Source organism: Helianthus annuus, chromosome 16 (assembly GCF_002127325.2).
Source record: "Helianthus annuus cultivar XRQ/B chromosome 16, HanXRQr2.0-SUNRISE, whole genome shotgun sequence".
Lineage (NCBI taxonomy): Eukaryota > Viridiplantae > Streptophyta > Magnoliopsida > Asterales > Asteraceae > Helianthus > Helianthus annuus.
This window is the reverse complement of record NC_035448.2, coordinates 190,818,817-190,831,247: the sequence shown is the minus strand read 5'-3', so window position 1 is coordinate 190,831,247 and position 12,431 is coordinate 190,818,817. Positions and strand designations below refer to the sequence as shown.

The following is a 12,431-nucleotide window of genomic DNA, read 5'->3' as shown; positions in this document are numbered from 1 at the left end:
GTTGTTGACACACATGTTTTGTATACGATTTAAAAAATACACAAAATCATACATGTTAAGAGTTGAGGTGAGTTTTATTGAAAACAAAACCATTCTAAATATATTTATTCTTTGGTTTTCTTGTCAAAACACGAAACTAAACCAAGATAAACTCTAAATCACCTATTCAAACCCAAGTTGTAAAACACAAGAAAATAAATCACAAAGATAAATTACGGAACTTTTTTATGCCGAAGCTTTCTAATATGTTCGAGAATACCAAAACTTGCATAGCCAGATTCAAATAATCGTAAAATGGATACAATTTTATTATATAATATATATATATATTTTTTTTAAAACGTTTTAATAAAAACTTTGAAGAAACATAAAAATAGATTAGAAGGTTAGGTTTATGTAAACGATATTAATTAAAGGGGCAATTGGATTTTAACACCTCTAACTTTGAAGAATTGGCCGATAACACCCGCAACTAACACTTTGATCTGTGACACCCCAAACTTTTAATTTTGTTTGTCATTTCACCACTCAGTTAAAAAATGACAAAAATGACTAACTGAGTTAGTCTTCCATCCTACATGACATCATACATGGCATCCTACGTGGACTATATTTGCAGATGTGGCACATTCATGGTATAAAACCCATGTTCTTCTTCGATTTTAACCCTGCACAAACAATTGGGAAACCCTAAATTGCTCATACGCATCAATCGACCCAAATCCAAACCCTAATTTGCTCCCTAATTTGCTCATCACGAGATCAGAGCAAACCTTCAACTTATTGGCTGATCGACATGTCTACTTCTTCCAACTCTTCATGTAATACCAACCGAATCCCTAAAATATTCAAGGTGGACATGGATGGGAAGTTGTATTGTCATCACGAGATCAGAGCTGTTATTCGCGTAGCGGGAAGGAGAAGTGTTCGATGTGGTGCTGAATTTTACGGTTGCTCACAATGGCCGGTAAGTCTTGTGTATCCATGTGTATTGAATTTAACTTGTTTTTGAACTGACGACATGATGTTGGTTTGTAGCGAGACGACTACAAGTTCTTTATGTGGAAAAAAGATTTCGATAAATTATTCGAAGTTCATTTAGCTTGCAGCTCAAGTGCAGTTACAAGAAGTGATGCTATGACAGGGAATGAATATAATATGCAATTGCGGAACAACTTGCTATCTCAAGAGAACAATATGTTGGAACGACAAATTTGTGCGAAAGAATTCATGTTGAAGCAGCAGTTTGTGTTTAGTTTGTTTGTTATCATTGCCATGTTGTTTTACGTAGTGTATCGAATTTAACTTGTTTTTTATTGTACGTTCTTTGAACACATGAATGAATGTAGTGAAGTTGGGCTTTGATGTCTTTATTTGTACCATATGTGCAGACCATTAGGCCATTTGCAGACCAAAACCCCTGTGACCACAAGAGACTTTGACTTTGAAACAAGTAAACAACTACCAAAACAAGTAAATAACTACCATTGTGGAAACCATTTGAAACCACATGTGCAGACCAAAACAATACAGCACAGTTTGAAATAACTACTATATATGCAGACCAAAACAAGTGTGCAGACCATTTGACCATTTGAAACCACATGTGCAGACCAAAACAAGTGCAGACCAAAACAAGTGTGCAGACCATTTGACCATTTGAAACCACATGTGCAGACCAAAACAAGTGCAGACCAAAACAAGTGTGCAGACCATTTGACCATTTGAAACCACATGTGCAGACCAAAACAAGTGTGCAGAATATGCAGAATGAACATTCTATCCCTGTGACCATATATGGAAACCAAAACAATTGTGCAGAGTATGCAGAATGACCATTATACCCCTGTGACCATATATGCAGACCAAAACAAGTGTGCAGAATATGCAGAATGACCATTCTACCCCTATGACCATACATGTGCAAACATAAGTTAACTGCAGAATGATTTTAACCAGTTTAACCATTCAAAAGATTCAGCACAGCAGTCATAAGTTTACATAGTCATTACACAACCAACAAAAGATTAACCATTCATAACAGATTAACTAACTGCAGCCTTCTCCGTTGGTCTTCCCCTTTTACTTGGCCTTCCTCTTTTAGTTGGCCTTCCCCTTTTATTTGCTTTTTTCCTTCCGATTTCTGCCGCATTTTGAGAATCTGTTAACATTAAACAAATTTAGGAAACAATAATATAATCAATAAACCAACTGAATATATTGAGTTCACCTTTAACTGTGCATTTTCTCTTGTTGTGACCTCTTTCTCCACAAATCCCACATGTCATTACGACCCCATGCTTAGTCAGTTTGCCTGGTTTCTTGGGATCCTCATGAGGGTCCCTCTTTCTGTTTTTCTTAGGCCTACCAGGTGCCTTTTTGATTGGAGGTGGATCCATTGGATAATCAACCTTCGGCCAAAACTTTTCACTAGGCAATGGTAGGATTGAGTACTCATAAGTTCTCATGTATGTTTCTTTGTGGTAACATGGGTCAACATAATCCTCAGCATTCTTATGCAAAAATCCAGCCACAACACACACATGCTTACAAGGATACCCCCTTAATTGCCACTTTCTACATGTGCAGGTCTTATTTTCCAAGTCAAATGTAACATCATCAACATCTCTAACTTGAAAAACCTGATAAGATGAGGGGTATACCTCACACCTAAAGGCTGCATCTTTTGAGAAATCAAGTTTCTCCTGGATATTGGGGCAAATCAGCACATCTTTGGCTTCCATTTCAGTTCTTTTGATGACTAACCTACTCATGATTTGAACCCTAATGTCCTCTAGCGTGTATATAATATGCTTTGACCTTGCAGTTATGTCACACCCTGACTTTTGCGGAAGCGTGGTTTATTTGGTGTGACTTCTTAATACCATAGCAACAATCATAACAATGCTATATGATAAAAACATGAGATATTCATCCATTAATAAAGTTTAGAAAAATCCCATTTTCAACAATCACAAAATAATTTACAAACCTTAACTTGATTTATTTGAGTTCATAAAGACTTAGCAAAAGACTTTAAACAAAACCAGGTTTAGGTATATATAACCCGTCCAGGAAGAGGTTACACCTTCTAAACCCTGGATGACTTTTTTATTCAAACGCAACTTGAAAATACGTGCATACCGTGCCAGATCCGTTAGTTTCCTGAAATACATGTAGTTTGAAAAGTCAACATAACGTTGAGCGAGTTCATGTGTAAGTGAGTAGGTATAAACCTTTGTAAAAATGTCTGTAAGTATGAAAATCCCTGGTATGTAGCAATTAAGGAAAAAGAGACCACCATTAGGTTGCAAAGCCAATGATAAGTGTGAAGTGATGCAGGAAGATTCAAACCTACCGGATTTGTGCGTCGGGCACTTAGTCATCTCATGGTCCACTCAGCGGACTCAGGAGTGGGGCTCGCTACACCCAATAGATCTATCACTAATGTCCCTCGGTCCTACAACGAGGATTAATGGCCTTAAGTGTCATGCCCACCACTCACATGTTCGCGTAATAAAAACCCTCCTTAAGCTAACCATACCATGTAAATAAATGTCTGTAAATGTCCGTAACATGTATTTCACCCCCGAGGTGTAAAACTGAAAATAGTTAAGAGAAAAGGGGGACATGAACTCACAGTATTGCGTCTTCGGTACTCGTAACCCAAATCTCCTCAGCAAACACGACTACCTACAATGGTCTAACGTCTATTAGACGAACGGGTCGTGCCTTGTCTTAGTGTTGATTAGTGCCTTTGAGTTACGTTTTAAAGGGCCTTCAATATTTTAGTAATAATACTTCTTATACTTGTGTATTCGTATTTCCTTCCCAAGGATGTGTTATTTTACATGTGTCTGTTCGTATTGGGATTATATTTTTAAGTCCCATTTTAGAGAATACATATTTAACCATATTCCTGTATAAAACCAACCTCCGATACTCTGTATTTCGTTATAAAAATTATGGCGAGTTTTATGTTTGAAAAACATAGTCTAAAACATGCTAGTAACCACTTGTTTAGAAAAATGTTTACTAAGTGTTAGGATTTTCGGAAAATTTCGCCATAGTCTCCTTTGTAAATGGAGGCGTCCATGCTTAATAGCATATCATTTTCTTTTACATATATCCCGCAGAATGTTCTCACATAGCCAACCCGACAATCATACATGCAATATACCACTTATGTCATTTCAGCTTTATTAATCAAAACTGGACTGTTTTCGAGCATTTTAATAAAATAGTTAAACTTCTCCAAAAATTCCCAAATTTTTACAGAATGTCAAAAACATTCCAAATTTTATTGTGTAAAAATATCGGGGTCCGATTCGTTACCAATATTTTATAGAAATTCATTTACCGGGCTGCAATCAGATTTGTCATTTTCTGACTGCAGTCTACGGAATAATTCACTAAAACTTAATCGTACGTCCGATTGACGAAATTTCAGTGGGAGAATCACGGCGACAACAGTGACCATCTACAGTAAAAATTTCATGAGCTAATTCTACTCGGTTTTTAAGTTATGACTCCGTATACAACATACTTTTTCAGCAGAAAAATCGCAGCTTGAGCTGCTGTCTAAAAACAATTCCTTAAAAATAGTAAATGACCTCGAAAAATTACGATTCCAGCGCCATTTGATCGGTTGTTCAAAAATACATAATTTAGGCTTCAGAAAATCCGTTTTCCGATTTATAAAGACCCAGTTACAGCCTGTTTAAGTTGGCTGAAAATACCAATCAGCATGCTGATTTATAGTTTAATCCCTTCGATGTTCTTGTGAATGGCATCATGTAACACCTCGAAAAATTTCGTCCAATAATGTCTTGACACGTGTCATAAGGTTCCGTTATGTGAAAACATACTTTAAAGGGACTAAAAGTGACAAACAGTGAAAACTATGGAACGTAAGGGTCCAAGGTGTCGACAATGGATAAATAGGCTCTATGATAACCCCACATAATGTTTATAACCTTTAACGGATGGTTCATGGATCATACGACGCGGAAATTGCCCAAAAGTGAAGTATTGTAAACTATAGGGGCCAAAAGTGTCAACATGTTTAATTTATACCTCTGAGTGAACTTTTGGCAGACCCGAAGCTTTGTATAGCTAAAATATACTCACTAGAATATGTGGTAAAAATTTCATGAAGTTTCGTCAACGTATGAGAAAGTTATGGCCAAAACCGTACTTAAGGGACTAAAAGCGTCAACGTCGAATTTCAGGGCTTTTCGGTTGAGCGCAAAGTTATCCGAGGGCATTACCATGTTGGTAAAAGTCCTAAGGTCCTTAAAAACCAAGTTTGGGGGTTTACGGGTCGAGAAAAGTAGCCGAAACAGCACGTACAAGCTCAGGGACCATTGCTGTCAATACATGAAAGTTGTTTGGCTGAAACAAGGGTCAGGCGACCCGCCTGGACATGCCCAGGCGGGCCGCGTGGGACTGCCAGCGACCAGAATTCGGTTTTGGGTCAAATTGGGTCCGAAAATGAGTGGGAAACAGCTGGATCTTGCCTCCAATTTAACCAATAACAAGCCATGCATGGCTAGGTAACAGTAACCCACGAAATTGTGACTTTAAATCAGATTTGATCAATGTTCTTGGCACTTGCATTTGTAAACAAAAGCTCTCTCTATCAAGAACCTTCAAGGCAAGACTTCTGGAGCTAAACTGATCAACAAGGCCGACTTCTAGTGTCCACTAAACATCTTTAGGACCATTGTAAGCTTTCAATTCGTTCTCTAATCCGTTTTTGTAGTGATTATTGATAAAAGTCAAACTGGGTGTTCATAACCTTTGACTTTCTGATTAAACGGATTTCTTTCAGTAATTTCTCGAATTGAAACTTGTTATAGATTGGTATTTATGTGGGAAACAAACCCTCTAAAGGGTACTAACTGATTCCCACTACATGCATGCTTAATGTCGAGTCAAACCTATTTCTAAAAAGTCAACAGAAGCGATTTTTGTGAAAAATGATATGATTAATGATATAGATGACATGCAACCTGATTGATCATTAAAAATGACTTGTAATACATATAAGAATGTGTTCTAATCATCATCAACTCGACGATCTATAGTATAGCCACGAATCGGAACCGAAAGTCTTGTAAAACGATTATTTCGTAGACTATCGATTCGGATTCATACATGCATGTTCGAGATCTGCATTGGAAAGTATTTTTGACTATTTTTATTTTAGTTAAACTTTCTGGAATTTTCTTTGTTTAAGTCTATGTTTAGCCTATTCGAATGCTTGTTTCCGGTTTATGCATAAAGTTGACTATTTTGCCCTTTTTGATTTAAAACGGGATTTTTGGAAAAGTGAAAGGATAGAAATCTTTATATTTATTATATAAACTTGCACCGAAAGTTTCGGATCAGTTGGTGGTCCAGATTGTGAGTTATGGCCATTAGCGTAAAACGATATTATAAATTTACATAAACGGTCCTTTTCGCGTAGAACCCGTTTCTGGCCACGTTTTGGTATAAAACTTTTTACCAACTGATTATATATAATATTCTGGGAATGTTGATGATTTTTAAGTAATTTTTGGCTGAACGGATCCTAGATCACCTAGTCATTTCGGCTTATGTCGGTTTTGACCGTTTTAGCCATAAAATGAGTTTTACACATCCATTTGACCCGAAACCTTTTTCTACTGATTTTGTATGGTGAATAAATTATTATAAGACTTCTGGAAATATAAAAATCTCAGATTTACTGTGAAAACCCGAAAACGCCCTTAAATCGTATTTTTAGCGTTTTAAGCGCATAGTAAGCGTTGTACTTGTTTTAAACCTATAAAACTTATACCTACTGATGTAAATCACATATTTTCATATAATAACAGTAAGTATGATATTTTGAACTCAGGTTTCCAGTTTTGGCATTTTTAGCCCTTGTGAAATTACTAAATTGCCCCTACGGTGCATAGTTTGGTTTTAAATGATATATTTGATATATGGGTCATACCCCACTGATATAATATGTTATATTAAGTATATTTACTGTATGAACCAGACCCGAAACTCAGATTTCTAATTTTACCCTTTTATTATCTTTTAAATGACCAAAATGCCCTTCTAAGGCATAGATTGAGTTTAAAATTATCCCGGGCAATATAGAACATAACTTACTGATATAATATCATATTCTAAGCATATTAATTCGGGGAACTTGCATTTGAATCTTTTGGCTACCCGTATCGCCCTTTTCGCGTTCGGTTCGGTTTACGTAACTAGTTTGCGTAAATTGACCAAGACGGGTCAAACGATATCATTTTTATTTCAAAATCCAGAATGTATTTAGTATACCCATATTATACAAGTATTCAAACTTGTCGGGTCTAAATCACATTCTATCCGGTCTTTCGCTTAATCGTGCGTAAACCGTATCATTCCTAAAACTAACCGGTCAAAGTTTAAGCTTAAATAAAAGGCCGTTAGGAATCTAATAGGTTAATTATAAACCTTTGTTCCAGATTAGGAAGCCCGGTAAAAGCTACCATCACTTGTCGTTTGTGACTTATACTTGCTCAGGTAAATACATTTTGACTTATTTTCCCTATACGGGCTTGGGGTACGGTATTTAAAATACCGCTTGATCGGGCGCACAAGTCCTGCGCCTTATAGGTGTACAGTCTTGAATAGCTTGTGCGACTTCGTTTAAACAGTTTTGTCTTACTTAAAGGCTTTGGGGGGTTATTGACCGTGTCCCGGATATCCTTGGCATTATCTTACGAGATGGCCACGACCAGAGCACGGGGTGTAGGCGTACACCCGTCGTGTATAACTCTTTGATGTGGTGTGTCATTAAATCTCTAGCCCGGACAGTAGATCCCGGGCCACCAGAGATATAAGTGCATGTAATTCGTTCACAAGTTTATATTGCATAAATATCCCAAGTTAATAAAAATATTTATGCCTTGTGCATTTAAATAAATTTTAAATCATTTTCAAAATGAGTCGGTTGATTTGTATTTACCAGTGTAAACTGACGTATTTTTCCCAAAAGATTAAGTGCAGGTACTATACGGAAATAGGCTGGCTGTTTCCTAGAGAGCGTCCACAATAGTCTCGCAAACTCGGACGACAATTATCTGTTGAACTATTTATTTCTATTTTTATTTGATCCGCCTGTGGATCCATTTCAACGACTGTGATATTTATTATTGCACTTAAATTAAAGTTGAAATGTTTCTATTCTGCTTCCGCTGTGCATTATTATATTGTGTTGATTGTCTATGACGATGCCAACTACGTCACTGTACCCCACACCGGGCCCATCGGTGACACGTGGAAATTTGGGGGTGTGACAGGTTGGTATCAGAGCCAACGCTGAGTGAATTAAACACTATCCTAATGTGTTTAATCTCAGTTACACAATTGCACATTCCTCGATTTTCGAGTCTAGACAAAGAACATAGGAATGTTCAACTTTTCGTTTAATTTATTTCTATTTATTATTGCATTGTCTTACATATATTGTTGTGCAACTTGTTTGATTTTTGACAGGATCAGGATGCCGCCAAGGATGAGAGGTCGTGGAGGATTTCCTACATCGCACGATCACGAGGCTGGCCCCTCACATAGGCGAGCACCATCCGCCACGCACAACACAGCCGCCAACGACCTTTGGAGGTCTTTCGCCGAGCCTGCTAGACACTCGGTGTCCGCCAGCACTTCACCGTCTTTACCCCACTCGTTTGGGCCCCACTCGGAGAATGGGCCCCATGATTCGCTTGGATCATACATACCGTTGCACCAGTCACCGCAGCAGTATCCAGCGCCAGCCTACCAGGGTTTGTATAACCCTAATGCTTATGTGGAGGAGCCAGTGGGCCATAACCCACTTGGACAGGAGGACCACTTTTCTGGTGGTCACGAGATGGACGTAGACGAGGATACGGACCCGTCGCTACCACCATCAGGTACACCAAACCACCCGATTGAGATATCGGATGGGTCGCCATACACAGGATCACCATTTAATGGTGTGGACAGCTTCCAGGAGAGGTTTAAGCAGCATGATTGGTACTTCACCCCTAGCCACAACTCTCCGATGCTTCAATCACTCCATGGTACCCCGATGCTCCAATCGCTCCATGGTTCGCCGGTGCACTCACAGCACCACTCGCAGCAGCAGCAGCTCCAGCAGCAGCCGCCTCTACCGCAGGACCTATCTGAGGCCCTGTGGCGTGACGTGATCACTCCGTCACCACCGCAGCCGCCAGTTTTACCTCCTCCGCCTCAGAGGCCAAGGAGGAATGCGCGCATGTCTACGCGCGGAGGGATTCGCATAGGCACCCCTCCACGTGTTAGTAGCAGCCGCTACACGTCTCTACCCGGGGAGTCCGAGACAGGGGAGTCTCAGCATCCCGTATCGGAGGTTACTTCTGTTCCGATCCCGCCTCTGCCGCCGCAGAATTTTGGAGAGCCGATTCCGGCTTATGCTAGTGCCGCTCAGTTCAACCCGTTCGAGCAGGTGTTCCCTCAGGGTTATGATTACACGGGAGACCCTTATTGGCAAGCTGCCAACTTCAGCTCACTCCCACATAGTGGTCCACTTGGAGACCCTTGGGCTGCTGGCCCATCTACTTTTGGTTACCCTCCGGGTTACCAGCAGCCACCACAGCCGCAGCCTTACCAGCCGCCGCAGCCGCAGCACTACCAACCACCACCACCGGCGCCTATGATGTCGCCGCCGCAGGTTCAGGAGATCCTGCAGGGGATTGATAGCATGCGACGCGAGTTTCAGCACAATATGCGAGAGGATCGCCGACGCACCAGTGGCATGTTTAAGAAGGTATTCGATTTGCTCAAGGGTAAGAGCAAGAAGGATCGTTGAATCCTTCGATTATCATTTCATGTACTCATGTCCCTGCGTGGACATTTATTCCAGTACTCTACCCCTGCGTGGGTATATCTATCTTTCTCTACCCCTGTGTGGGTATGTTATCCTGTTGACCCCTGCGTGGGTTTGTTTTATTTTATTTTGTTATTGTTGTACTTGTTTAGCCCCTGCGCGGGCATGTTATTCATGCTAGTTATGTTATTTCAAAGTCCCGTTTAGGGCAATTATGTACTGGTATTTTAGTGGAAATTAAATGGTTAATTTGAATTTATCATTTTATTTATATGCATGAATAATATTAAAATAATGGAAAATATCAATTTTTATTTGATTTGCCATTTTATAAGAATCTTAGTAAGGTATAACCTAGCCTGAATGCCTTATTAACAGGCCTGGCCCTGATGGTAAAACCTGGTTGAAAGGATTCAACTCCCTGTTAACATCTGAGAACATGTTAACATTCCTGGCCAAGCGTGATCTGTAAAATCACACAAGCCACCCTTTTTAATAAATTATCTACAGATTTTATCTGTATACAAGTCTATTAATGACTTGATACCTACGGGTTATGACTATGTCATATAGTGGCAGTTGTGGTCTATGACCCCCTGCCTAGTAAAGAAATATCTACAGATTATATCTGTATACAAGTCTATTAATGGCTTGATACCTACGGGTTATAACTATGTTATATAATGACAGTTGTGGTTTACGACTCTCTGTCTAGTAAAGGATTATTTGTTTAATTATACAATTTATAATCCTATAAAAATCTAAATTTATAATTTAGTAATTGTCCATGTGACTAGGCCTATGGTGCCAATATATATATTTTCATTCCTTGATTACTAATAAGAGCCTGAATGAAATCTATTAAATTAACTGCTAAGGTTTTTGATACCATGGTTAATAAATCGTCTAGGACGATAATACTGTTAGGTTCTAAATAAGACCTTGTCCTTTATTGTAGCTTAAAGCTACGATGGCCAAATCGGAAGAAACCAACAGTCATTCTGGGGAACGCTCAGATAATGCAAAGATTCACGTTACCGGTGCAGAATTGCAAGCACTGATTGATAATGCTGTCGCCAAGGCTATGGATAGGCAGTTCAAAGAATCTAGTGGTACTCAGAGTAGAACCCGTTCAGTGACGCATGTCAAAGCTAAGACTCATTCTGGGGCTCATAGTAAGCCACCGTCTAAAAAGAGTGAGCCAAAGAAAGTTGAGGATGATAATCATTCCTCCAACCACAGCAGCGTCCCAAAGCAGGGGATTGAGCTGAAGCATGACACGTACAGCAGGTCCTGTACGTACAAGTATTTTGTATCCTGCAAGCCCAGAGATTTCACTGGGGAAAAGGGAGCCGTCGATTGTATGACGTGGATTGACGAGATGGACACTGTAGTTGATATCAGCGGGTGTGCTGATAGGGACGTCGTGAAGTACGTGTCCCAGTCATTCAAAGGAGATGCGTTAGCATGGTGGAAGTCACTCCTACAAGCTGCCGGTAAGGCCACACTGTACGGTTTGTCATGGGAACAGTTTGTGGCCCTGATTAAAGAGAACTTCTGTCCGCAGCACGAGGTCGAGCGAATTGAATCGGATTTCGTATCCTTAGTCATGAAGAACCTCGACTGTCAAGCGTATCTGACTACGTTCAACACACTGTCACGATTAGTGCCTTACTTGGTGACCCCGGAGCCGCGTAGGATTGCTCGATTCATTGGGGGTCTGGCACCGGAGATTAAAGCCAGCGTCAAAGCTTCAAGACCCACTACATTTAGATCTGTAGCAGATCTATCCCTCTCCCTCACTCAAGACGTGGTTAGATTGAGAGCCATGAAGAGCTCTGAGGAGAACAAACGAAAACGTGAGGATGACACCTCACGAAAATCTGAAAAGCGACATAAAGGGAACAACGACCACAGGAAAGGGTCGGGGTCTAGGAAGAGTGATCATCAGTCGGGTGAAAAACCCCGATGCAAGTTTTGTAGGAGACACCACTTTGGGAGGTGTCGGTTTGAAACAAAATCCCAGTCTTCGGAGAAGCGATGTGGAATCTGCAAGTCCACCGATCATAAGGCTGTGGATTGCAAGAAGATGAAGGATGCAACGTGTTTTGGTTGCAACGAGAAAGGGCACATTCGGCCCAACTGCCCAAAGTTTGCGAAGAAGGCCGAGGAAGGGAAGAAGACTAATGCGAGAGTCTTCAAAATGGACGCAAAGGAAGCAGTCCTTGACGATAACGTCATTACCGGTACGTTTATTGTAAATGATGTTTTTGCTAGAGTCTTGTTTGATTCGGGGGCTGATAAGTCGTTTGTAGATAATAAGTTTTGTAAACTGTTGAACCTTCCTGTTAAAACCTTAAGTGTGAAATATGAGGTGGAATTAGCCGATGGAACCATAGAAACCGCCTCAACTGTTTTAGATGGATGTGTTATATCCATTAGGAATCATTCCTTCCCGTTATCCTTGCTTCCCTTTAAGTTAGCTGGATTCGACATAGTAATAGGCATGGATTGGTTGTCAAGTAACCAAGCCCAGATTCTGTGCAATAGAAAA

The 12,431-nt window shown here is 40.0% G+C and overlaps 1 protein-coding gene across 1 annotated transcript; it reads right to left on the bottom strand.

Annotated features, from left to right (window-relative positions):
- Positions 1-2,045: 2,045 nt before the first annotated feature.
- LOC110920240 lies at positions 2,046-2,744 on the bottom strand. The gene is made up of 2 exons (XM_022164463.1): positions 2,231-2,744; positions 2,046-2,161 (listed from the first exon to the last, which is right to left on the bottom strand). Exons 1-2 carry the CDS (start codon positions 2,742-2,744, stop codon positions 2,046-2,048), a joined length of 630 nt encoding a protein of 209 aa, XP_022020155.1.
- Between the last annotated feature and the right edge of the window lie 9,687 nt (positions 2,745-12,431).